Source organism: Torulaspora delbrueckii, chromosome 5, assembly GCF_000243375.1.
Source record: "Torulaspora delbrueckii CBS 1146 chromosome 5, complete genome".
Classification (NCBI taxonomy): domain Eukaryota; kingdom Fungi; phylum Ascomycota; class Saccharomycetes; order Saccharomycetales; family Saccharomycetaceae; genus Torulaspora; species Torulaspora delbrueckii.
The window spans coordinates 882,164-906,634 of record NC_016505.1 but is presented as its reverse complement, the minus strand read 5'-3'; the positions used below and the strand labels follow the sequence as shown (position 1 = coordinate 906,634).

The window sequence follows — 24,471 nt, the reverse complement described above, 5'->3', positions numbered from 1 at the left end:
CCTTATTTAATAACTAATTAGCTGGTGCTGGTGTTTCTGTAGGCTTCTTCTTCTTCTTGGTATCTATGGTTTCCACCTTAACATCCTTTAATCCCTTCTCCTCTAGTAAAGTATGAATGTACTTCTCAACAGCTTCTAGGACATCACCTTGAAGAACGATCTCCTCTTTCTTTTCAGCGTTCTTCGAGACAGAGCACCCAGTAGCGAATTTCGAGGCAAAAGTCTTTGCAAGTTTCTTCATGTCGACATCAAACACTTCCAGTCCAGAAATGGCCAGAATGAACTTCTTTTTGGTCCTTGCTTCTCTCTTAATAATCACCTTGGATGACAACTTCTTTGCTAATTCTCTCTGTTCTTTATTCTCCTGCTTCGTTTGCAATCTCTTCAGATCCTTCTCCAATTTTTCCTCTCTTTCTTCACCAATACTCGATTCCGCCAGTTTAGAGCTCACTGCATCTACTTCTTTGTCACTGTCCCCATAGTACTTGGTAAATAACTCTGGATGATTTTCCTTCAACCACAGTTTGCACCTCTTCAATTTACCAGTGAACTCGCAGTAATCTGGTGGATATGAGCACACGTCACAATAGACAACATTTCTTAGCTTCGTTTCAGACATTTTGACGGTTCTCAAACGATCAATTGTGTTTCAATGGTCGTTGGATGTAAAAGGTGATCATAAGCCAGATTTTTCACTTGTAAAATCTGCGATGCCCTTTTGAAATCTTGCTAAATATTGAATATTAAGCTAAAATACAAAAAAAAACCATGGTTTTAAACCTCAATTCTTTCACTGACTGAAGTCCAACCATCATTTGTAGCCTCGGGAGTATGTTCAGGCTAATTTGAATTCTATATATCAAGTTTATGCAGTCTCTTGCCCTGTTGTACACTACCTGTCACCGTCAACGGATGTATTAGACTATTCAAATCATCTTTGACCTAAACTTCAAGACTAACGAAAGGAGTTTATAACGGCTCAAAAAGCCTCTTTCAACATTCTTGAAGCTAGAATAGGGTACTGTTGACACAATGTCTGAGCAGGTGGAGAGAAAGAAATCGTACCGATGGGTGAGTGCCGGACATGCCACGTATGATGGGGCTGATTGGGATAGTAGTGATGACTCGATCGATGAAAACGGGAATGTGAAGAAGGGAGTTGTCAGAAATGATACGATTTCCAAACTACCGGCTTTACCAAAACTACATTACGATGATGAGAATTCTGAAGTGGTACAAGAGGGCACGAAGGAGTCATCACAGGATTCAAATAGGGATCAGCTCTCAGAACGTATCTGTCCGCAGTCTCTTGTAGCAGACGATGGGAATGATGAGATAACCACTTGGGAAACACCAAAACTGGCCAAGATATCATCTCGGAATAGCTCAAAGAGTTCATTGCAGGTAAAAAGGACGCCTGTCAATGAGGATCTGGAGAACTTGATGGCTCAAATCTCGAAGGAAATGACTCCGAAAATTGATCAGACAGAGGATTTTAATGATGATGAGGTCTCGCTGAACTCTGATCGTATTTCAAGCACTGGCCTAGAGAAGGAACCCTTGAGTGCTGGCGAATCGGATGACGATCTTGAGGTTGCCAAGAATGGCTACTTTGCAAAGTACGTAAATGATGAAGAGGATAAAAATTACGTGTCTAGCGGGGAATCTTCGACGTCAGATATCGATGTTAACGACAGGCAGCTACCGGCCTCTCCTGCTAGAGAGTTTGCTGACCACAACGATATGGCCAGTGAACGGGAAGATGAAGAGAGTCAAATCGTTTCGCCGCCTTTGGAAAAGCGGGAATCCGTCTCGTCTAGACATGAGTCACATAAAACTCCACGCTCATCGTTCGACTATAGGTACTCATCGGACGAGGTTGATGAAGGTGATGAAGGTGATGAAGGTGATGAAGGCGATGACGCCCTGTCATATACTGATTCTATCCAACATCAAAATAAAGAGGTTTCTCCGGGGGAAGAACCAGAGTCAAGACCACGTAAAGATTACCAATACGAAGCACAGGAGGACGATTTAGTTGTAGACTCCGATGAGGAAATTCAGGTGCCGAAATCGGGATACTTCAATAAAATGGTCCACAGCGATGAGGATTCCCACGAGGATGAAGAGGAAAGGACAATCCCTGAAACGATCGAGAGCGCCGACGAGCCTGAAGAAGAGGAATCAACAAACAGAACAGCAATTAAGGCTATTGATAATGAAGTTACTAATGGCCTAGTAGCAGCGGAACAAGATGCAGAAGGGAAAGAAAAGAGTGACGATAATCAGCCAGAGCTAGAGGAAACAATAATAGAAGAGAATGATGGTAAAGAGAACGAGGAAAAGCAACCTTCAACTCGACAATCGATCAATCTGGGGAAATGGAAGCCCGATACAGGGGCTGCTAGAAGTGGTTTTGTACAAGAGACTTCTAATAATCCTCCTCCCGGATATGTTTATGACGAAACCGGGAAGCTTGTTGACTTGACTCCCTCAAGTATGAAAAGTCGGATCGTTTCAACGTACTCTGAAGTCGAGAGTTCATGGAATGCATTCCCTTCGGAAGGAAAAGATGATTTAGAAACAATAAAAGACACCAAAACACTTTACGACAACAACACGATACACAACGTTCCTGGGATAATAACAAATAATCAAAATCTACCTCCACTACCGGATATCGTACATCCAGTAACAAGCAACGACAGCTCTGATGATCCACGGTCTTTTGCCACTGGCAACTCAACCTATACTACATTAGATGGTGAAGCGCACAGAGGACCAGGACAAACTCATTTCAAAGAAGTGTTTACTGTTCCCGAACCAAAGGCGGATGAGATAGCAAAAGTTACCGGGCAAACCAAGGTACCATACCTTGACATGGTCAAAGTCCTCAACGGGAAAGCTTCTCATGTTAACAAGATCCAGCAATTGAGAGAATACTCTAAGCAATTAGATGAGTTCGATAGTGGGATCCAGACATGGCTCAATTACACACTAAAGTCATCTTCTAAGACGGATAGAGATTTCATCTTTGATGAATACAAAGTTAGCAAGCATGTCAGGGACGCTTACGCGAACGCCGATGAATTGAGCAAGAAACATACGGTCAGCAACACAGTGGCCAATGTTAATCAAAACGTCAGCCACTTGACAAGAAAAGTATTTGCACACTCAAAGAAGTCGAGAGGCTTGTTTTCCTCTATAGCGAAGAAAAAAGTTTCAATCTAATTATTTACTTATGTCTATTCCGAATTATGAATTACGATCACCTCGACAATGCGTTGGCAACTCTCTTCTCCGCGCGCTTTCTCAGTTCCTTATCCATGAGGTCTCTTATTCTGTGAGTCCCAGCTATCCCAATTGCCAGAACGTTCTCTAGTCTGTCTAACGGAATCTTATCCTCAACCAGTAGAAGTGACAATTTCTCAGTTTTGCCCACGACACCCAATGTGACTGTGCTCATCGCATTTTCCTCCAGTGAATTTGTATCTAGCAAGGGTGTAGTATCATAAAGTCCCACAGACACACCACTTATGTAGTCATACATGGCAATACCTGCGTCTATTAGTGCCAAAGTGATACCGTTTATTAGGGATCCCATTATTCCACCGTCTTGTTGCAAGACGTGAACCTCGATATTTATCAGCGTTCTAGGATAAACATTCAACATGACATTCTTGTTAAAGGTACGTACCAGAGCAGTCTGCATCTCTAGTACTCGTCTTTCATTCTTATGACTAGTCTTACTTCTCTCAGTCTTGGAAAATTTGGTAATATTGACTGAAATTCGAAGTAAAGCCTTTGCAGTATCAACTTGTGAACGGGAACTTGGCTCCTGTGGTCCCTTTACCAATGTTATAACCTTATTGTTACCTTGTTCCAAGTATGATGAGCCATCCGCTGCATGTGAATGGGTGTTTATTGAGCACTCGAACCTACGCAGTTCATTCCAACGACGACCATCTAAACGGAGACCTTCAGGAGAGTATATTTCGAGCCTAGACATGACTTATTCGAATACCAATTGCGCCTAAATCAGTCAACTCTTTATAACTTTTTACTTCTTGAAGCATTGAACAATTTTTTGTAGAGATGCTTTGACGAAAAAATAGTAAATACCACTAATAAAATCCATGTGACAATTAAAGAGCGTATCCAACCATACTTAATTGATCTTCTTGGCCTTGTTCATCGCCGATAGAGCTCTTGTCTTGATGTCGTCGATGAATTGGCCCATTAGCCATGTGTTTCCAAGGAAGAACAACGCACTGGCGATGAGCATGTCGGGGAAGAAGACGTTTCTGCCTTCAAACTCTAGTAAGTAACCTTGGAAAAGCCAAAAGCCCTGTGTAGCTACCCATACTGCTGCCATGCACACGCCTTTTTGCCAAGAAATAGTGGTATTCGCTATGAAGAATGGGAGAAAGATCAGGTACCATACGAAGTATTGCGAAGTGCAGACCTTGTTGTAAGTAACAAATGCAAATGTTTGCAGGAAGAGAACATTGAGAAGATTTTCGAAAGTAGGTTGGTACCACTCCAGTGCTGTTACGGACATTGTGACGATCATCTGTGGTGCGAATGCGAACTTTGATAGAAGAGAAGTAGTGGATTGAGCTGAGTCGTAATACAGCAATAGGTTCCACAATGCAAAGTTGTGTCTGTGATCTGTTCTGTAGAGATGATACCAATAAGCTTGGTCCAGATATTGAGAGCCATATATCTTGTACATTGCAGCACTGGAAACTAGAAGCGCTAACAGACTGCATGCACCATATAGTATTACTTTAGTGAACTGCTTGTCCTTACGATACAGGAAGAAAGCAATCGGAACACAGTAAATTATTGGGTAAATTTTGAAATGGATCGATAAGCCATAAACAATAGCTGATAGCGTCAAGCAGTTTCTTTGTAGCAAGTATAACGCTAGTGTGATGAGAAAACATATCACACTCTCAGCGTTTCCGCGAGTGCTTATGGTAATAACCATAGGATTCAGCAACCATAAGCTGCTTAAAAACAGTGGTAGTGATGATTCCCTGCTCTTCACGCATTTTCTCACCAAACTTAGGATGATCAATCCAGTGAACAGATCGAAGGCAACGAATATTAGCTTTCCAAGATGAAACCACAGGAAATAATGGTTGGGAACCAGCAGCCAGCTAAGTAAAGGGGTGTATCGGTAAGTCTCTCGCCAATAGGGAGATCCAATGGTACCTTTCTGCAAAGATTCGTACACGTATCTAGCAGCATCATGAAACACATAGTAGTCAATATCAGTGTATCTCACCTTGTAATTGGCATCCTGGTAAATCCCATACAGGAAGAATCCCAAACGTATGGCCAGCGATCCCAGAATTAACAGTGTAGCCTTCTTTAGCATCGTAATTAGTTCTGTCAGTAGTGATGAGCTTTAAGCGAGTATCCGGATCGCTTTCTTAAGGTATAGTAATACTTGATGAAGCAGTGATAAAACACGACTTCAGCAGCATTTTATAGACCATCGATGATGGATGAGGGTCCCAGTTTGTCCTATGAAGAGATAGTGCATCATATCGTGAGCGATACGCCGGTTCCAAACGTGGTAGAAGTGCCAGATGTTACCTTGAGTGAGTCGATGATGACCGTTTCTGAGATGGCACCTCGACCCAAGCCTTGGGAAGTTGCAATTGAGGACCAAAAGATGTTGAAGACCAAGGGGAGACCATCGAGATGGGGGGACCCGATTTGAAGACGAAAGTGAGCTATGAAAGCGTATCAAAATACTATGCTATGGGGAAAGAGCTTGACGATGTGTTGAATGATCAATGAAAATATGTGGGATGTATCTATGAATTGGCTACAGAAATTGGGACTAGGAAGGTTTGGCCCCGCTATTCCGCAGGACAAACTCGAAAGCAGCTAGTGCTGCTGCGTTAGCTGGGAAAGATCTTAAGAAACTAGGTACAAATCCTCTGAAGAAGCCTTTAATTCCTTGCTTTTGGTAGACATCACGAACAGTGTCTCTCCAAGCTTTGAAGCTTCCGTCACATTTATCATTGCATAATACGATCTGTTTTACGACGTCTGAAGGAAAGGCAGTGGTCCAGAAACCAAAGGAGGCACTTAACCCACCTGCCCAGAAATTGATTGCAGGGTCACTGAGTTTAGTATTGTTTTTGAACCATTGTGTGATTAGTTCGTATGACCCCCACCAAAAGACGAAATTTGATCTAAATATCAGCGTACTGATCAAACCTTTGTAAAGACCTCTCACACCGCTCTGAGCCCAAACTTTCCGAATAACATCGATAGGACCACTGTACTTGGTAGTCCCAGGCCCGTATTGCACTTGCAACTTCGCCTTGGCCAACTCTACTGGTGCTGCAATGAAACTAACGGTCCAACCAGACATGACACCACTGATTATACACCCCGACAGTGGCAGTTTCTCATACTCGGGGTAAACGTATTTGTGCAATAGCATTCTATAATTGTGTAAACTACCTAGTAGAGCTGCATCCATCAGAACCCATCCTACTAGTGGTGGTGTAAATCCGAGGTACAGTCCTCGAGGGCCCTGCTGTTTCAAAGTCTTGTAAACACAGTCCAATGGTCCTTTGAATCTACCGGTTCCCTGTGATGTCTGTAGTCTCACCTTAACGGTATCGAAAGGATGCCCAACAGTGTTCTTGGCAACACCGGAGAACATCCCAGCTACGAAGCCCATGAGCCTCGAATAAGTCTCTTCATCGAGGAATTTACCACTACTGGCCTGTACCATTTTTGGGTGTTGATACTAGCTTTGAATTGATCTTCAATGGGGTCTATTTGACTCGAAATCTGATCTACATCGATTTTCCAGCTCTCGAAGATATTTTGTCAATTAGCGGGCCTGTAACGGGCGGACTACCTCATCATGATTAACATAGTCCATTATCAGTTCAAACAGCGTTTGAGTAAGCCAAATCACGTTAAGATCTGTATCACTAGTGAAAGGTATCTTTACCCAGTTTTTTGGCTACAAATCCGGCTTCATTCTGAGCAGTTTCGCCGAAGTTTTCGGTTGATGGAATACACTCATCTTGTAAACCTTATTGAAATATGAATGGCCAAACAACTAATGAAAATGTCGAAGAGAACGTCACTGGTGCATTCCCTGTGCCCTTGCACCGGATCGAGCAAGATATGACTTTCCAAGAGAAGAAAAATCTACTACTGCTAAACCAGATCATCCTGTTCATCCTGAATACATCCCACTATATGACTGATCTCATCTACGCGCTCTACTTCCTGTCATATTGTGAACGTAAGAATGGTGAGGATACGCTTGTTAATGAAGACAAGAAAGTGGTGGATCAGCTCGCAGAGATCCGCAAACAGCTCTATGCACTCGTTTACCAGGTTCGTACCAACTTTCGCCAACTTCTTGATGACTGTGACATGGCCAGTCTGGACTCGGCACCCAAATTTCGCAAACTGATCGACCGTAACCTGATTTGCGTACTGGGTGTCATTAACGAGCTACTGATCTCAGAGATGAAAGCGTTCTCGGCACCACTATCACTTCAGTTGCATAATTGTGTCATGGGGTTTGCCAATATCCATCAGTTTCTCAGGCGAGTGCCCTTGCATCATCAGTATCAGATCACTAAGCCACAACTAGATGTACTACTGCGAGCATTAGGCCACGAACTGATCCCGAGCTGGAAATATCAGCTAGATCTACTCAATTTCAAGCTGTTTAACCTGTTGGCTTCGCACGATTCCATCGTGGCCCACTACAGAGAAGCTACAAAAGACCTCGACACAGACGTCCGGGACGGTCCAGGTTTCAAACGATTCGTTGCCTGGCTTAAGGACGAGATTATGGGTAATGTGGCCGTTTAGAACGTATGTAGAGCTCATTGAGGTCGTACAAGCTCTTACTATAGAAGCGGTTTTTTTTTCAGCTGGGGCCATCGCTCGATTTTTCACCCAAGAAAGCGATCGAAGTTCGACCATTCTTGACACTTTCGCATCGAATACAAGGAAAATAACACAAACGGCTTTAACGACTGCTTTAGGGCCACCTATCGTACATTGACCTTTGAAATGTCTGAAATCCTAGAAGAAATCAAGAATAAGCTGGTTTTTCCAATCGACTATCCCAGCCAGGAGAAAACCGAGTGGTTACAAAATGCTCTGCTGGCTCTCGGAGCTCTCATATCATGTGTTGTCGGTTTCTACAAGCAATCTCTCGTATATTTGCTAGCTGTTTACATCTTCTCGGTGGTGCTCACGTTGATCGTGGTTCTACCTGCCTATCCGGCCTACACAGCCAGAAAGCTCGAATGGGTGAGACCTAAGATAATCAATTGAGTCTATTCCACACTCAAAGTGGTCTTGAATGTCAAATTATGTGCTATGTAAGTATGCTATAGGGAGTCTATATATATTGATTGTATGAACTTCTCCTTGAAAATAAATCGTATATAAAAGGAGTTAACCAATATCTGGGGAAGTAAATCTGGAGAAACTTTTCTGACAAATTTCAACAGTATTATTAAGTTAATTGAGCTGATATGACTGGTTCTCAGGAATCTTACTACTTAGGGTTCGATCTCTCGACCCAACAGTTGAAATGTCTAGCGATTAACAAGGAACTAAAGATAGTTCACTCGGAAACTGTGGATTTCAAGCGGGATTTCCCTCAATACAAGACCACAAAGGGTGTGTACATCCGTGGGGATGTGATTGATTGTCCTGTGGCTATGTGGCTTGAAGCTATTGACTTAATATTCGCTAAATTCTCGAAATCGGGTTTCGATTTGAGTCTGGTGAAGGCTATTTCGGGTTCATGTCAGCAGCATGGGTCGGTCTACTTGAGTGGTGCTGCTGATGGTTTGCTAAAATCTTTGAATGCCAAGAAAGGTTCTTTGTTCGATCAATTAGTACCAGAAGCGTTGGCAAGAGAAACCGCACCTAATTGGCAGGATCACAGTACGGGAAAACAGTGTGAAGAGTTCCAGAATGCAGTGGGAGGCCCACAGGAGTTGGCCAAGATTACTGGCTCTAGGGCTCACTTCAGATTTACCGGAACGCAAATATTGAAGATCGCAGAAGAAGAACCTGAAGTGTATGCGAACACCAAGGCCATCGCACTAGTCTCCAGTTTCGTTGCCTCTGTGCTAAGCGGCTCATTGACTGCCTTGGAAGAAGCAGATGCCTGTGGAATGAATTTATATGATGTGGCTAAACGTGAATTTGATGATAAACTACTGTCGTTGATCGACAAGGACAAGACTACCATTGAGAAGAAACTATTGGCGCCACCAATTAAGTGTGACAAACCAGTGCGCTTATCGTCGATCTCGTCATACTTTGCTGAGAAATATGGATTCAGCCCCGACTGTTCGATCTTCCCTTTTACTGGTGATAATCTTGCCACTATCTGTTCGTTGCCATTAAAGAAGAATGACGTCTTGGTTTCACTCGGGACAAGTACTACTATTCTGCTGGTGACAGAACAGTACCATCCCTCAGCAGATTATCACTTATTCATCCATCCAACGATGCCTAACAGTTACATGGGGATGATTTGTTACTGTAACGGTTCGTTGGCTCGTGAAAAGATCCGGGACGAACTCAATGGCAATGAGACCAGCCGTGATTGGACTTTATTCAACGAGGCTCTAAGCGATGATTCATTAGCTAACGAAGACGAGATCGGCGTCTACTTCCCACTGGGTGAAATTGTCCCCAGTGTAGAAGCCACATACAAGAGAGCTAAGTTTGATCCAAAATCCGGCGAAATAACCAAATTCGTCGACTCCTTCGAAGACAAGAAACACGATGCCAAGAATATTGTAGAATCACAAGCACTAAGTTGTCGTGTACGGATCTCTCCGCTACTTTCTTCAACAGTTTCGCCTGCAAACACCAAGAATCAGGACTTAACGGTCAAGTTCGACTACGACGAGTTCCCATTGAGTGAATATTTCCACAAGAGACCCAACAAGGCCTTCTTTGTCGGAGGTGCCTCAAAGAACAATGCCATCGTCAAGAAGTTCGCTCAAGTCATCGGTGCCACACAAGGAAACTACAGATTAGAGACACCAAATTCGTGCGCATTGGGAGGTTGCTACAAAGCATTGTGGTCTGACTTGTTCTACTCGAAACAAACAACCTTGCACTATGACCAATTCTTGAATGAGAGATTTCCATGGGATGACCTCGAGTACGTGTGTGATTCAGACGATGGAGCCTGGAATGCTTACAATAACAAGATTGTGCCATTAAGTAGACTAGAAGCTACACTTTGATGGTCTCAAGACCTTTTAATTCGATATATTACATAAATTTGCCTTATAAATTCATATATGTTAGTGTTTATCTTGTTAAATTACTATGGAGAAAATAAGCTCGGTCAGTGTCAATTCTCCAGCAAACAGCACGGTTAAAAGAGTGAACCAGTTTCAACGGGATTGAAACTTTCAAAGCTGCTAGTTGGTTGTGTTAAGGAGGTTCTAAGTGATGTTATCTTCAGGTTTTGCTAAAATTTCGAGAACGGTGCTGTTAAGACAGCTATCGGCAAGATATGTCAGCACTACAATGAGGCTTTCGAAAGCCCAGGTATTCGCCATGCCAGCCATGTCACCTACGATGGAGAGAGGCGGTGTTGTGGAGTGGAAGTACAAAGTTGGTGAGAAGTTCTCTGCAGGCGATGTAATCTTGGAGGTCGAGACTGACAAGGCACAGATTGATGTTGAAGCGCAGGATGATGGTCAATTAGCCAAAATTATTGTAGACAATGGTGCCAAGGATGTAGTTGTGGGTGAACCAATAGCATATATTGCAGAGGTCGATGATGATCTAGCTACGCTGGAGCTACCAAAGGCAGCTGAAAAGTCCAAGGCACCCCCAAAGAAGCAAGATGAAGCGAAGAAGAACGATGAAGTGAAAAAAGCTCCAGCTAAACCAAAATCAACTGAGACAAAGGCAACGTCTAGTGAGACTCTACAAAAGGCTGACCCAAAACAAACTTTGTTCCCCTCTGTCAGCTCTCTGCTAGCTGAAAACGGTATCTCAAAGGAGGATGCCTTCAGTAACATTAAAGCAACGGGAAAAGCCGGTAGACTATTGAAAGGTGATGTGTTGGCATACCTGGGCAAAATCTCTACTGAATCTAATGTCAAAATCGCGGATTATATCAAGAGCGGCGAACGTTTGGATTTGTCCAACATCGAATTGAGAGTCCCAGAGTCAAAGCCAGCTGTGAAAGAAAACGCACCTGTGGCAAAGTCTGAACCTGTGATTCTCAGTGAACAGCTGGTTTTAGAGTGTCCAGCCAATGTACAGGAGGAAGAATTACAAAGATCAGTTCGCGCATTCTTGCAAGAAGCGTACCACTACACTCACGAAGCTCCTCTGGCAAATGCCAGGTCGGATCGATTTGATCCAATTTTTGAAGATTTGATCACCGCTGCACCAAGTCAGCCAAGATTCAAATACACTTATCAGCTTATCTCGTTGACCGATGAAATTACACCAGCAGGTCATCAAGATATCTTTGACTTATTATCTGGGTCGGAGACAACCCAGAGAGTCAACGCTACTGACGGTGACAGCGCCGCCAAGAAGGAATATGTGTTGAACTTCAATGTGCAAGTAAATGAAAAGTTCGATGATGCTAATGAAAAATCCCAGAGATTTGTTGATTACTTAAAACAATTGCAATTTGTATAGACGTTAATATATTTACACGATTCTACAAATTTTTTTTGTTAATGTACCTTTCGCTGTCAGTATTATTGTCGTGGGAAAGCTACAGAATATAAACAAAACGTTTAAAAATTGATAAATGCGTTATCTTCTAAGAAGAGAACAGCCTTTTGAACAATGTGTTGGATCGATTCATCAACATTTTCCAACTTGATATCAGCATTATCGGAAGCTCCAAGTTTGTAGACATTGGAAGCATTCACTGCAGAAGAAGACCATTCCTTTGGAACGATCAAACCAGTACCGGATTGGATGAAATCAGGTACCAATGCTAGTAAATCACTGTCATTTTCCTTGTGATCAAAAATCTTGTAATGTCTACCACCACCGAATTGCAAGAATGTCGATAGTAGAGCAATGGACAATTGATGACGGGATACTTTGAAAGAGTCCTCGATAACAATTGCAAAACCTTGCTTTGATCTTGGTGGGTTTGATTCTCTCAAGATCTTAACGACTTCTGGGTATGAGAACCATTCTGGAATTGGACCACCAGTTCTTAGTCTCTTTCTTAACTCGGTACCGGAAATATTTAGAGTCTTCGTAGTTGTAGTATCAATCTCATCGATTGGAGCATAACGATCTTCATCTGGCAAGTAAGTAACCATTCTGAATGGAACAACTTGAATATCCAATTCGTGTTTGTAAGATTCAACCAATTCCTGAGCATCGTAAGGACCATAGAAATCAACACCCTTGGAGTTCTTACCAGGACCAGCATGATCTCTACCAACAATGAAATGAGTAGCACCATAGTTCTTTCTAATAATCGCATGCCAAACTGCTTCTCTGTCACCACCCATTCTCATAGCCAACGGTAGTAAAGACATAAAAGCGATACCACTTGGATATCTCTTAATAATCTCTTGATAAACTCTCACACGAGTATGATGATCAATATCACCAGGTTTAGTCAAACCCACCACTGGGTGAATCAAAACCTTAGCATTAGCCTCTCTGGCGGCCCTAACTGTCAATTCTCTATGAGCTCTGTGCATTGGGTTACGAGTTTGGAAAGCAACAACACGATCCCATTGTCTAGACTCAAACTCAGATCTCAACTGAGCTGGACTCTTTCTCAAACCGGGATAATCATAATGTTGTGGTAATTGGATAGCTTCTAAAGAACCACCAACATAGTATTCGCCAGCGATATTGTACAAGTAACTAACAGCAGGGTGTTCAGGATCACCTCTAAACACTTTCTTAGCCTCAATCTGCTTTTCTGGCTTGTAAATATCTTTCACCGTCAAAATAGCCACTGGAATTTCATTGTCCTGCAACAACACGATTCTCTGATCAACAGAAATAGATTTGGCAAATTTCTCATCAACGTCCAAATTAATTGGAATAGTCCATAGGGTCCCATCAGCCAATCTAGACTCATTCACAACACTATTATAATCCTTTTCACTTAAAAATCCATCCAATGGAGAAAACCCACCATTCAAAATCAATTCCAAATCACAAATCTGTCTCCCAGTCAAATCCCATTGAGTCAATTGACCAGATTCAGCCTCTTTCAATAACTCTTGTCTCTTTGGAGCATCTCTAGCTACCAGATCTTGTAAAACACCACCGTGAGGAGCAGGCATATTTAATATTATAATATTTTTATTATACTCTACTATCACTACAACACTCCACAACTCCACTCAAGAATAAAACAAACCATATATATAATTACAATTATAAGATCAACAGGGCTCAAGGACTTCAATTAAACCATTCCACAATTGTGGCTTACTCAAACAATTTCATTAATTATTACCATTTGACGCTGACACTTTTTTTTCATTTTTAATCAATCAATCAATCAAGAGAGAATGAAAATTCAAGAAAGTAATCTCACGTGACCAAAACCCACATTCTCGGATTCCACTAAATTCCAATTTAAATTTTTGTGGAACCCAACCGAATTCCACTAAAAAAACTGGAATCCCAATTCTCGGCATCCACTATTTTTTTTGATTCGTTTTTTAACATGAAAAATGTCGCCATTACTACATGAACTATACGTCTTCTGGAGCCCTGTCAGCAGCTAGCCCATTGGTGATACTAGCATTTGGTACCTTATGGTACGTTCTGGTACCATAAGGCAGGTAACTAGCCCATTGGCAGGGAAATGCAACCACTCTCCGGTTGCTTGTTGCTGCATACGTGGTAGAAACATGATTAATTCTTTGGCAAAGTGTGATGATCTTTCAACAATTAGATGGTGTGCGTGCAATGCGTGCAATTGGAAGGTTCAGTTCAAACTGGTGGTTCTCGGCTTTTTTCTTTGTATTTCTATTTTTCTCTTTCCTTCTACCAGGTTGATTTATTCTCATATATAAAGGCCCAAGGATTTTATTCAATTGATATGGTTGTTCAATTACTCTCTTTTTATTCCTTTATCCCCAGGAACATCAAACAGTTTCACAAACAAGCACTCAACAAACACTTTAAATTTCAAAAATGGTCAGAATTGCTATTAACGGTTTCGGTAGAATCGGTAGATTGGTTCTAAGAATCGCTTTGTCTAGAAAGAACGTCGAAGTTGTTGCCGTCAACGATCCTTTCATCTCCACTGACTACGCTGCTTACATGTTCAAGTACGACTCTACTCACGGTAGATACGCTGCTGAAGTTTCCCACGATGACAAGCACATCATCGTCGATGGTCACAAGATCGCTGTGTACCAAGAGAGAGACCCAGCTAACTTGCCATGGGGTAAGGAGAACATCGACATTGCTGTCGACTCCACTGGTGTCTTCAAGGAATTGGACACTGCTCAAAAGCACATTGATGCTGGTGCCAAGAAGGTTGTCATCACTGCTCCATCTTCCACCGCCCCAATGTTCGTTATGGGTGTCAACGCTGACAAATACACTTCCGACTTGAAGATTGTCTCCAACGCTTCCTGTACCACCAACTGTTTGGCTCCATTGGCCAAGGTTATCAACGATGCTTTCGGTATCAAGGAAGGTTTGATGACCACTGTCCACTCCATGACTGCTACCCAAAAGACTGTCGACGGTCCATCCCACAAGGACTGGAGAGGTGGTAGAACCGCTTCCGGTAACATCATCCCATCTTCCACTGGTGCTGCCAAGGCTGTCGGTAAGGTCTTGCCTGAATTGCAAGGTAAGTTGACCGGTATGGCTTTCAGAGTCCCAACCGTCGATGTCTCTGTTGTTGACTTGACTGTTAACTTGAACAAGGAAACCACCTACGATGAGATCAAGAAGGTCGTCAAGGCTGCTGCTGAAGGTGAAATGAAGGGTGTCTTGGGTTACACTGAGGATGACGTTGTCTCTTCTGACTTCTTGGGTGACTCTCACTCTTCCATCTTCGATGCTGCTGCCGGTATCCAATTGACCCCAACTTTCGTCAAGTTGGTTTCCTGGTACGACAACGAATACGGTTACTCTACCAGAGTTGTCGACTTGGTTGAACACGTTGCCTCTGCTTAAATGAATTAGTTGAGAAAGAGTTTTCAAGCTTTTTTCACTTTTAGTTAATGACATGTTTTACAAAGATTAAATTTTATATATGCTTATATTGATTATATCTTTATCTAGATAAATTAGATATTATCAATATTGGTTTTTTAAAAAAAAAAGGTTTGAAGCTTTTTATTCTACTAACCTAAAGTTGCATAGCCTGCAGCGTAACTGACACTACTATGATCCAGACTATTAACGTGGGAACTTTGTGAGTAATTTGGCCATTGGAAATCGATCTTGTGTGATGCTTCATCGATTTGACTCAATGTACTTAGGATCACAGCGATCGGTCTAGCACCACAAATCGTATTTCCGGTTATGTCCAAATACTGTTTCCAAGCGTTGTATCTTGCCTCGTTTGCCGTATCACTTAAGACTTTCATTGCCATCTTATCAAGAATTTCAATTGATTGCCAGATATCAATTTGATGATGTGACAGTTTACTTCTAGCGGTCAACATTTCAATCTCCGTCTCTTGTTGTAATGCATCTTTCAACTCATCTTCACTACCAACATAGCCAGTGTATGCAAATCTACGTCCCCAATGGCAGAAATCACTACTGATGATGAATAAATTACTAGGGTCATCCATGTAAGTCTTTAAGACTTGTCCCACTGCAAGATCGACTTCCGCACTGTTATGAGAAACTAACATAGGAACCACCTTGACACTCTCCAATGGCACATTTCTCCATTTTAAAGTTTGAACTAGCATTGGGAATTGCATTTCCAAAGAGTGTTCACCCATATCAGCATCATGATCCATCGGGACAAATAGATGGCCATCCTGTAATTTCATTAGTTTCTGACATAGAGCCTGGTCAACTTGTAAATCACCCAGTGGTGTCTCCAACGATTCAAACTTGGTTACAAATATCTGGTTTCTGAAATATACGTGATGAGAGGGCCCTAGTATAAAGATTCTCTTCACATTAGAATCAATATCCAATGAAGCATAAGAATAAGCCATAGTGGGACCACAATAACGGTAGCCAGCATGAGGTGAAATGATCAATCTAGCACTTCTGACAGCACTTTTCCCCGTATCATCCAAATATCCTCGCAATTGCGTTGATAATTCATTCCCATGGTTCGAATACCAGGAACCGGCATGTGTAGCAGGACGTATAGACATGTTGGCTATATCTTAGTTGATAAGCAGGATTAACTACTGCTGCATACTGCTAGTTCAAGGCTTTTCTTACATTTGGACCTTATATAGTTTCATACCCCTTACCCCTTCGGAGGTATTGAATACTAAAAGCACAAGACGATCAATGGCGAGGCTGAAGTGATTGTGGTGCGTAGAGTTATCGTTTGGGTAAAATATATATACAATATACGTTTCTTAGTCAGAGTCAGACTCGTCTTCGTCGTCTTCAGAGTCGGATCTGTTATCGAGCTCTTTACTCTCCAAGAGAGCCTGTAGCTCTGCATCTTCGGTAGCAGTAACTGCCTTTGGAGCCATTGTAATGTTACAGACACCGTTGTATTTGGAAATAGATTGGTTAATCTGTTCAATGGCTTTCTCCAGTAGTTCAACACCATGTTGCTTGTCTAGAGATTGAGTGGTGATGACGTAAAGTGGAGCGGCCACTAGTTTGACCTTAATTTGCATTTGTTCCGTAGAGAGGGCTTCTGCAGCCTTAAGGGCTTCTTTGATGGCATCGATACCTTCGTAACTGAAGCATGAGACCTCAACATCGGCTCTGATCTTGACTGCCTGTGGAGTCAGTCTCTTAGAAATGTAGACTTTCAATTCGTCAAAGACCTCCTTGGAAGGAGGTTCAATACCTTCCCAAACGGTTTCATCGATGATAGAAAGCTTGAAAGCTTCGTATGCATGACCGTATTTTCGACTTAATGGCCATGCGATAGTCTTGTACAATTCTTCCAGTGAAATTTGAAATTTCTCAGCACAGTATCTTAAAATGGCATGCACAGTCTTGGATTTCTGGTATTTTTCTTCACATTTGATAATATCTTCGGAGGAAACACGACGTTTGGAAAGATCAATGTAACCTTTTTCCTTGTCCACACGAAGCACAACGACAACATCGTTCTTTCCAACTCTGATCAATTTCTGGATGGATCTAATACGTCTACGGGACAATTCACTCAACAATATCATACCCTCAATGTTATCGTATTCTAAAAGTTTCACATAAGCACCCATCTCAGCGATTTGCTGGACGTTGACCATGACAATGTCATCAATCTCGGGGTACTTGTTCTCGTAAAATCTACAGTGAGATGTCGACATGGTTCAAAATGATTTAAATTGCTAACCGGACCTCAATTGACCTCTATAGACCTCGAATTATGCCTTGATTTACTCGTAATTCTTAGTCTTTTTAGTATGTGAAAATTTTTTTGACTAATGTTTCAAGCCTAATCGACCTATAATACGGGTAATGAGACAGCTAAAATGAATCATAATAGTGACAGTGGTATAAAATGGTCAATTAATGCTTCGAATTTATGCCTTGGGACCTTGCAACTCGCTCTCGTATAGTGTTTAAGTGTTTGCAACGAATACCCCAGGCTGAGCAAGCGTAAAGCGAGTGCTGCTCGTGTATCTTTTGAGCGAGAGCGTTGGCTATTTGCGAGATATGACGGACGTATCTTGCTAGATGGTGCTTGGTGAGGATCTTAAAATGAGCGCAAGAGAATAGTCCTGGCGTACCTGTTCTTCTGTAGAGCTTGACAGTGTAACGGTCGGATATTTTAGGCGAATCGTGAGTGGTGTGTGGAGTGATGACTATGCTGATAAATGTAAATTGGCTCTTGATTATGTTGAAATTGAAATCTGGAAGTCCCGATTCATCGTAGAAGATATTGACAAAGTTGTTGCCTACATGTTTTTTCTTGCTCGATAAGTCGCTGGTTTCCGGAAATAAAGTTACTGTATGGAAAGCTATTTGGGTAGCCTCGTCGCTCCAGACCAGCGCATACTCTCCATCGATAACATCTTCTAATCCGCCAATGTAGAATAGTTTGCGTCTTTCACTTAACTTGATAAAGTAACCCATCTGGCTTAAGAACCAATTGTACTGATAGGTTCCTTTGGTGTTGTTCAGGATTTGTTCTTCGGTGTTTTGGTTTGGACCAATATAGATGATTCCGGTCTTTTGAAGTTCCTTATTCGGGACACGATCAAGTGTACTGATGGATCGGTTCAAGATGGGGTCGTCGGGGACCCTCAGCATTCTATCTTGCTCAACTTCTGGTATTCCGAGCAAATAACACAACTGGGTGAGAAGCACTTTCGGTCTCGTACAATCGCTCAACTCCAGATCGTCAGTGGCTGTCGCAGAATCTTTGGGCTTTTCGAAATCAAAGAGTTTGTACTCTTGTTGTTCGACTTTAGCTAGAGGTTCGAATGCAAATGATAAAGTGCAAGTAGGTTTCCAAACGGTAATCACCGCTCGTTTCCGCCTCGATTTGATGGATATCAAAGTCGTGTTATGAATCCAACGGGCCGAATCTGTATGGCCTTCGATCACTTCACTCTCACTTTCATCGATATTCCAGTCTCCCTGGCTGATGAATTGTGACCTGGTTATAAAATCCACATGAGCGAGAACATCATATTTTAGACCTTCCACATCCTGTAATTTCTGTAAACCGCCCATGACAAAAGGGAATAGCTCTTTCTTTCGGGTGGAATTGAGACACAGATACCAAAAGGTGAGTACCATAAACGATTGATATTCGAAAAATTCGGCCATTGCCTCACCAACGAAGAACGTTTCAGTAGATGATGAGATTTCAACCTCATACTCTTGGTTTTGAGGTTGAGAAGTCTTTGGCTTTGGTGCTTCATTGGCAGAGACTTTCGATCTCAGCGTTAGATCAACTGAGTACTCAATTAGTTTGAACACGATTGCGAAAACCCGCTTGATCTCTTCAACTGTCAAATTCATAATTACTGTAGGGGAGTTTTTCAATGCTATAAAAAACTCCAAGATTGATGGAATGGCATAACAATTTGTCATTCTCTTTTGAATCTGGAGCAACATTGGAGACAAGTTCTTTTGAACAGATAAAGGAACTTCGTAGCAACTAACGCACAGGATATGGAGGACTGGAATTAAAGTCTTCTCCCAAGATGCCACGCCAATCACAATAGCACTTACTATCTCATCAGCAAATTCTTTAGGTTCATAAGGATGATAAGCCAGTACAGACGATAAATTTCTCACGAACGCGGCTTGCAAATTACAACGAGAAGCGCTTCCCTCCAGTTCCACTGTGGATGGGAGTTTAGACGTCAAATGTTGGCAAATAACAGTTTTCAAATCATTGATAAGACCAGGATGATCTTGAAATAGAGCAACTTCGGCCAATTGGGAACAAAGATGCGTGAGTAAGTATGAATAAATATCCCAGGCCATTGGGGCTTTAATTGTGTTGACTGCCAAGGAGAGCCACTTAGCCATATCGATACACCGAGGTTTGTCCCCGGCGGCAAAAAGAACATTCTTATTTCGCACATAGAGCAATGATTCATCGATATAGGCTAGTTTTTCTGGGAAGAACCATTTTAAATCTTTATTTTGCAAATCATCCTTGAACCTACCAAGTGCCGAGCTGATCCCAACAGCATCCTTAGGGTTGGTAAAATAGAAAAAACCTGTAGAATCACATCGTATCCGAACCATTGCGCGAGCGATTGTAAGCAACGTATTTTCATGGGCACATTTTTCTGCAACGTTGTACACAGAGTACAAAGTGTCGAATAGTATTGGGGTTTTGTACCCTGTCACTTCCGTAGCGCTCCAGATAAAGCCTTTTACCAGGCATTCTACGAGGGCGTCAACTTTAAACAGTTTTTGATCAATAGGTTGCTTGGACCTGCCAAAGGTTCCTATTGTATTCACAATGCTCTTTCTGCGTTTTTTCTTGGCAAGAATAGCCTTTATATCAAGCAGTATTTGATCGTGGATCAACGACGAAAAATGCTTAGTTGAGAGGCGTTGTAAGCACAGATATGTCAGTTCGGCGCAAAATGAGCATGCGATCTCTGAAAGCTCTATCGTTCGAATTCTCATGAATATGTTGGTAATCAATGCGAATACGTGCTTCTCATTGGAAAGTGGCCCGAATTCGGTTTCTTGCATCAGCGAGGTTAATAGCTCGAACAGCTGACAATGCTGTGGAGCGTCTGGAACTAATACTCGATCGGTAATCATAGTCAGAGTTGCAATATCGCGTAACTCTTGTCGACGAGAACTTGCAAGACCAATCAAACCGCTAAAATCAACCTGCAACTGCAACTCACAGATGAGTTGAATGAGCTTATCGACCGATGGAGGCGTTATTGAATCATTATTTGCGAGAAGATTGAGAAGAGTGTTTGTGAATTGAGTTTTGGTACAACTATCTCCAAGCCTGGTGAGTATCGATCTAATCAAAGCCCATATCAAGCTATCAGCAGATATTTCCTCACTTTCCAATGTCTGGTTCCCACTAGAGTTTTCACATAGCTGTTCAATTATTTTTAGCGTTATTTTGTCTTTTTTCATACAGTACAGCTTGTTCAACAATATTTCTATCTCATCCTTACTACCACCATTACCATTTGAAGATTCGACGAAGTAAGTTGCATAACGTTCGAGCACAAAGTCCCAGCTTCCTTTTTTCTCAGTAGTTAATTGCAAAAGTTGATTGAAAAACTCTTTCTTGGGAGCCGACCCTGCCAAAGCTCGTAACATACAGCTTAGTTTTGCAACATGACGAGCATCATTTGATTGTGACATCCTTTCCGAAAAAACAACTAGCTGATGAATGACTTTTGGGGATAATAGAGTCTCATGTTGCCGCACAAGATACAACATGTAGTCCAGTATACAAAGATGAAGTTCCGCGTTGTTTGCATCAGGTACAGCTAGGAAGAAGGACAAAAAGTTCATCAGCTCTAGCATGCTACTTTCTCGTACCAGTGTTTTAGCATGCATAACAATATCAATCAAGATTGGTATAGATACAGTGGGCATTTTTTTAGGATCTCGCAGAGCCTCGCTAATGACCTCTTCAATAACGCAAGCTGAAAGGGTACTTTCCTCATCGCTTAGCGTGGTACCGCAGAGACATTCTTTCAGGCAGGCTAGTAGTAGGTCCATGTTGGGGTCTATACTCGATTCTCCTTCCTCCAAGGACGATTTCAACAAATCCAATGTAGTGCGAAGGTAGTTGTATCTTAGGGATTCGTCTTCACACCTATTCACACATTCAAGTAGTAGCTCCAAGGCAACTCTTCTGGTAGATTGGGGTACTTCAAGTGCCACAAGGTCATTTGCAGAAGACCATAAGGAAGGTATAAAGTCCGCTTGAAATTCATCCAATCGTTGTCTTACCTCGACTGCCGTTTGAGCCCGCTCATGGTAGCCACAGGTTTTATCTCCTAGTTTCTTGTAGAGTTGTGCCAAAAAGGAGTCATTTATTTCTATAGGAGATCGTTCGTCTTCGAGACCTTTGTACTTTGTGCTATCAGGGTTCGATGAACCTGTAAAAGTGTGTATCACACTTCGCAAATGAATTGTCTTTCCTCGCTTACCACTAGCATATGCTGGACCAGGCATTGAAGGCTACAGTATGGGAGATTGAGCTCATTGGGCAATTGTTTTTAAGTACGTTGTGAACCTTTGATCTTTGTTGATAGTTAGAAGTGGTTCAACTGATAGGACCCGCGCAACACGTGAGCGAAAGAGCCATGACAAGAGCTCATACAGAAGATTCCGTTATTCCCTTTCTCGACCTGGAAGAAACTTAATTATTTTGGAGATAGGTAATTATATGTTAGATTTTGTAGGCACGGGAATCGATTGAGTCATGGATTCATTTTTTGAGATAAGTACTAAGAGGACAAAAATAACAGTATAATAGTTAACACTGAAATTGACTACAAAATGTCTTCACAAGCATACCATAGCTGGGTTGAACGAATATATCGCCTCCCTTAAGGCGTCGCTGCCTGCACCATTGTAGTCAAGCATTTCATCGCGTGGGTATGTCAAAGAAGTACATGTACAGAGTCCTGAGAACTCATCCTTGTTAGCTCAGTTGGTAGAGCGTTCGGCTTTTAAGCATTGCTTAAACCAAGGATACCGAAATGTCAGGGGTTCGAGCCCCCTATGAGGAGTTCTCAATATTTTTTACTACTACAATATTTCGAGCTATTTCAATGGCGCCAAGCTAAATCTCGGGAAAGTTCCAGTAGCGAGGTTCTTAGCACTGTTCAATTACAAGGGAACTCTGTCAGTTAAACCTTCCCCTTAATGGGTGAAGTGGCATAATCACATGTTTGTGTTTGGAAGGTATAGTCCTCTATAAATCCAAATCAACAACAAGATGAAGCGGTGGCTCAATGGTAGAGCTTTCGACTCCAGTTAAATCCTGGGATTTCCACGGAATTGCAATCGAAGGGTTGCAGGTTCAATTCCTGTCCGTTTCATTTTATTTTTTCGTGATCTCATTTTATTTTTAAAACCAGCCTCTTCCTATTCTATTCATGTCGCGAAATAATCAGCCTACATGGAACGCCAATTGAAGTCAAATGCACGCTATAATTAGCATTGCACGACTCTCGAGAAGCAGATTTGTTTCAAGATGCCGTTACAACGATCGCGAAAACTCCAGATGCCTTCTGGTGCCTCACCTTTCCCAGTTTAATATAAAAAGACCAGTAATTAATCATGTAGTAGTACTTCATCATTATTCTTGATCAGGTAAACCAATTAAGAATGCATTTGAGTGTACTTTCCCTCCTGGCTTCTGCGCTTGTTGCAAATGCTCAGTCTACTTGTAATCCTATGAAAGCTACCGGATGTGCAGCCGATAAAGCATTGGGAACTAGTTTTGCAGAAGATTTTAGTTCTGAAAGTTCATGGTTTGATAAGGATAATGATACTGGTGAAATTAAATATGGTGATGATGGGCTTGAGTTGACCTTACAAAAGAGATATGATAATCCTGGTTTGATGTCCAAATTTTATATCATGTATGGTAAAGTTGAAGCTGTTCTAAAAGCTGGTCCAGGAACAGGTATTGTTTCGTCATTCTTTTTGCAAAGTGATGATCTTGATGAAATCGATTTAGAGTGGTTAGGTGGTGACGATACACAATTTCAATCAAACTATTTCTCCAAAGGTAATGTTGCTACGTATGATCGTGGTGAATACCATGGTGTGAATCAACCACAGACTGAATTTCACAATTACACTATCGATTGGGCTATGGACAAGTGTGTTTGGTATTTGGATGGTCAAGTTGTTAGAACTTTGGCCAACACTACGTCCCAGGGTTATCCACAATCTCCCATGTTTTTGAAGATGGGTATTTGGGCCGGTGGTGACTCCAGCAATGAACCTGGTACGATTGAGTGGGCTGGTGGTGCTACTGACTATTCGCAAGCTCCTTTCTCGATGTATGTGAAGAAAGTCGTTGTTACGGATTACTCCAGTGGTTCCGAGTACAGCTATGGTGATCAGTCAGGATCTTGGGAATCTATTGAGGCTAAAGACGGTTCTGTCTACGGTAGGTACGACCAAGCGCAAGAAGAATTTGCTGCCTTAGTCAATGGTGATGAGATCAGCTCCGGCACAAGTTCGAGCGCTTCGAGTTCTAGCACAAGCTCAAGCTCAAGCGCAAGCTCTACAAGCTCAAGCGCAAGCTCTACAAGCTCAAGCACAGTTTCCAGCTCTACTGAGTCGTCCAGCTCTGTGACAAGTTCCGCTGAATCTTCCAGCACTAGTTCAAGTGTCTCTACGACATCAGAATCTTCGAGTGCTAGCTCAACCACCGCATCCAGTGAAAGCTCGAGTGCTTCCATTACAGAGTCCAGCATAGCCCCAAGCACTAGCTCTACCTCCGAGCCTTCCACTACAACCTCTGCTTCTGAATCCTCTAGTACAAGCGAACCAAGTTCATCTACAATCGAGCCTACTTCAACAAACGAAGATGCATCGCCTACAACTGCCACAACCTCAAGCAGTAGTTCGACGAATGAATACGCATCTACTACAAGTGCTCCAATCTCAAGCACCACTTCCGCCGACTCGACTCTGACGACTCAAACCACTGCATCGTCTACTCAATCGGTCTCTTTGATTAACAATGCCATCAACATGCGTTATTCAAAAGGATTAATGGGTCTGCTCGCAAGTTTCGCATTGGCTCTAACATGTTAGCCATATAGCATAGGACCACATTGGTAAATAGCATAAGATAGTACA

The 24,471-nt window shown here is 42.1% G+C and overlaps 16 protein-coding genes and 2 non-coding genes across 18 annotated transcripts; 10 read left to right on the top strand and 8 right to left on the bottom strand.

Moving 5' to 3' along the window:
- Window positions 1–13: 13 nt before the first annotated feature.
- TMA22 (Tma22p) lies at window positions 14–619 on the bottom strand (the record flags this gene model as incomplete). Its single annotated transcript, XM_003681892.1, has 1 exon — window positions 14–619. The coding sequence occupies one exon, from the start codon at window positions 617–619 to the stop codon at window positions 14–16; it is 606 nt and encodes a 201-aa protein (XP_003681940.1).
- Window positions 620–1,032: 413 nt separating this feature from the next.
- FYV8 (Fyv8p) lies at window positions 1,033–3,231 on the top strand (the record flags this gene model as incomplete). Its single annotated transcript, XM_003681891.1, has 1 exon — window positions 1,033–3,231. The coding sequence occupies one exon, from the start codon at window positions 1,033–1,035 to the stop codon at window positions 3,229–3,231; it is 2,199 nt and encodes a 732-aa protein (XP_003681939.1).
- A 37-nt stretch (window positions 3,232–3,268) lies between these two features.
- On the bottom strand, window positions 3,269–4,009 carry SKI6 (exosome non-catalytic core subunit SKI6; the record flags this gene model as incomplete). The annotated part of the gene is made up of 1 exon (XM_003681890.1): window positions 3,269–4,009. The coding sequence occupies one exon, from the start codon at window positions 4,007–4,009 to the stop codon at window positions 3,269–3,271; it is 741 nt and encodes a 246-aa protein (XP_003681938.1).
- A 159-nt stretch (window positions 4,010–4,168) lies between these two features.
- On the bottom strand, window positions 4,169–5,386 carry GPI14 (glycosylphosphatidylinositol-alpha 1,4 mannosyltransferase I; the record flags this gene model as incomplete). Its single annotated transcript, XM_003681889.1, has 1 exon — window positions 4,169–5,386. The coding sequence occupies one exon, from the start codon at window positions 5,384–5,386 to the stop codon at window positions 4,169–4,171; it is 1,218 nt and encodes a 405-aa protein (XP_003681937.1).
- Window positions 5,387–5,509: 123 nt separating this feature from the next.
- TDEL0E04820 (uncharacterized protein) lies at window positions 5,510–5,734 on the top strand (the record flags this gene model as incomplete). The annotated part of the gene is made up of 1 exon (XM_003681888.1): window positions 5,510–5,734. The coding sequence occupies one exon, from the start codon at window positions 5,510–5,512 to the stop codon at window positions 5,732–5,734; it is 225 nt and encodes a 74-aa protein (XP_003681936.1).
- A 123-nt stretch (window positions 5,735–5,857) lies between these two features.
- TDEL0E04810 (uncharacterized protein) lies at window positions 5,858–6,766 on the bottom strand (the record flags this gene model as incomplete). The annotated part of the gene is made up of 1 exon (XM_003681887.1): window positions 5,858–6,766. The coding sequence occupies one exon, from the start codon at window positions 6,764–6,766 to the stop codon at window positions 5,858–5,860; it is 909 nt and encodes a 302-aa protein (XP_003681935.1).
- A 320-nt stretch (window positions 6,767–7,086) lies between these two features.
- Window positions 7,087–7,872, top strand: CAL4 (Cal4p; the record flags this gene model as incomplete). Its single annotated transcript, XM_003681886.1, has 1 exon — window positions 7,087–7,872. One exon carries the CDS (start codon window positions 7,087–7,089, stop codon window positions 7,870–7,872), a length of 786 nt encoding a protein of 261 aa, XP_003681934.1.
- A 204-nt stretch (window positions 7,873–8,076) lies between these two features.
- On the top strand, window positions 8,077–8,343 carry SPC1 (signal peptidase complex subunit SPC1; the record flags this gene model as incomplete). Its single annotated transcript, XM_003681885.1, has 1 exon — window positions 8,077–8,343. The coding sequence occupies one exon, from the start codon at window positions 8,077–8,079 to the stop codon at window positions 8,341–8,343; it is 267 nt and encodes an 88-aa protein (XP_003681933.1).
- Window positions 8,344–8,546: 203 nt separating this feature from the next.
- On the top strand, window positions 8,547–10,286 carry XKS1 (xylulokinase; the record flags this gene model as incomplete). The annotated part of the gene is made up of 1 exon (XM_003681884.1): window positions 8,547–10,286. The coding sequence occupies one exon, from the start codon at window positions 8,547–8,549 to the stop codon at window positions 10,284–10,286; it is 1,740 nt and encodes a 579-aa protein (XP_003681932.1).
- Window positions 10,287–10,497: 211 nt separating this feature from the next.
- On the top strand, window positions 10,498–11,709 carry PDX1 (Pdx1p; the record flags this gene model as incomplete). Its single annotated transcript, XM_003681883.1, has 1 exon — window positions 10,498–11,709. One exon carries the CDS (start codon window positions 10,498–10,500, stop codon window positions 11,707–11,709), a length of 1,212 nt encoding a protein of 403 aa, XP_003681931.1.
- A 101-nt stretch (window positions 11,710–11,810) lies between these two features.
- Window positions 11,811–13,340, bottom strand: MET3 (sulfate adenylyltransferase; the record flags this gene model as incomplete). Its single annotated transcript, XM_003681882.1, has 1 exon — window positions 11,811–13,340. The coding sequence occupies one exon, from the start codon at window positions 13,338–13,340 to the stop codon at window positions 11,811–11,813; it is 1,530 nt and encodes a 509-aa protein (XP_003681930.1).
- An 862-nt stretch (window positions 13,341–14,202) lies between these two features.
- On the top strand, window positions 14,203–15,201 carry TDH2 (glyceraldehyde-3-phosphate dehydrogenase (phosphorylating) TDH2; the record flags this gene model as incomplete). Its single annotated transcript, XM_003681881.1, has 1 exon — window positions 14,203–15,201. The coding sequence occupies one exon, from the start codon at window positions 14,203–14,205 to the stop codon at window positions 15,199–15,201; it is 999 nt and encodes a 332-aa protein (XP_003681929.1).
- Window positions 15,202–15,371: 170 nt separating this feature from the next.
- MHO1 (Mho1p) lies at window positions 15,372–16,370 on the bottom strand (the record flags this gene model as incomplete). Its single annotated transcript, XM_003681880.1, has 1 exon — window positions 15,372–16,370. The coding sequence occupies one exon, from the start codon at window positions 16,368–16,370 to the stop codon at window positions 15,372–15,374; it is 999 nt and encodes a 332-aa protein (XP_003681928.1).
- Window positions 16,371–16,583: 213 nt separating this feature from the next.
- SUI2 (translation initiation factor eIF2 subunit alpha) lies at window positions 16,584–17,498 on the bottom strand (the record flags this gene model as incomplete). Its single annotated transcript, XM_003681879.1, has 1 exon — window positions 16,584–17,498. The coding sequence occupies one exon, from the start codon at window positions 17,496–17,498 to the stop codon at window positions 16,584–16,586; it is 915 nt and encodes a 304-aa protein (XP_003681927.1).
- Window positions 17,499–17,700: 202 nt separating this feature from the next.
- TDEL0E04720 (uncharacterized protein) lies at window positions 17,701–21,819 on the bottom strand (the record flags this gene model as incomplete). Its single annotated transcript, XM_003681878.1, has 1 exon — window positions 17,701–21,819. One exon carries the CDS (start codon window positions 21,817–21,819, stop codon window positions 17,701–17,703), a length of 4,119 nt encoding a protein of 1,372 aa, XP_003681926.1.
- Window positions 21,820–22,285: 466 nt separating this feature from the next.
- TDEL0Etrna11K lies at window positions 22,286–22,379 on the top strand. Its single transcript is given in 2 exon segments — window positions 22,286–22,323; window positions 22,343–22,379. It is a non-coding gene; the product is annotated as a tRNA-Lys (tRNA).
- Window positions 22,380–22,590: 211 nt separating this feature from the next.
- Window positions 22,591–22,691, top strand: TDEL0Etrna3W. The gene is made up of 2 exons: window positions 22,591–22,627; window positions 22,655–22,691. It is a non-coding gene; the product is annotated as a tRNA-Trp (tRNA).
- A 289-nt stretch (window positions 22,692–22,980) lies between these two features.
- On the top strand, window positions 22,981–24,426 carry CRH1 (transglycosylase; the record flags this gene model as incomplete). Its single annotated transcript, XM_003681877.1, has 1 exon — window positions 22,981–24,426. The coding sequence occupies one exon, from the start codon at window positions 22,981–22,983 to the stop codon at window positions 24,424–24,426; it is 1,446 nt and encodes a 481-aa protein (XP_003681925.1).
- Window positions 24,427–24,471: the final 45 nt, after the last annotated feature.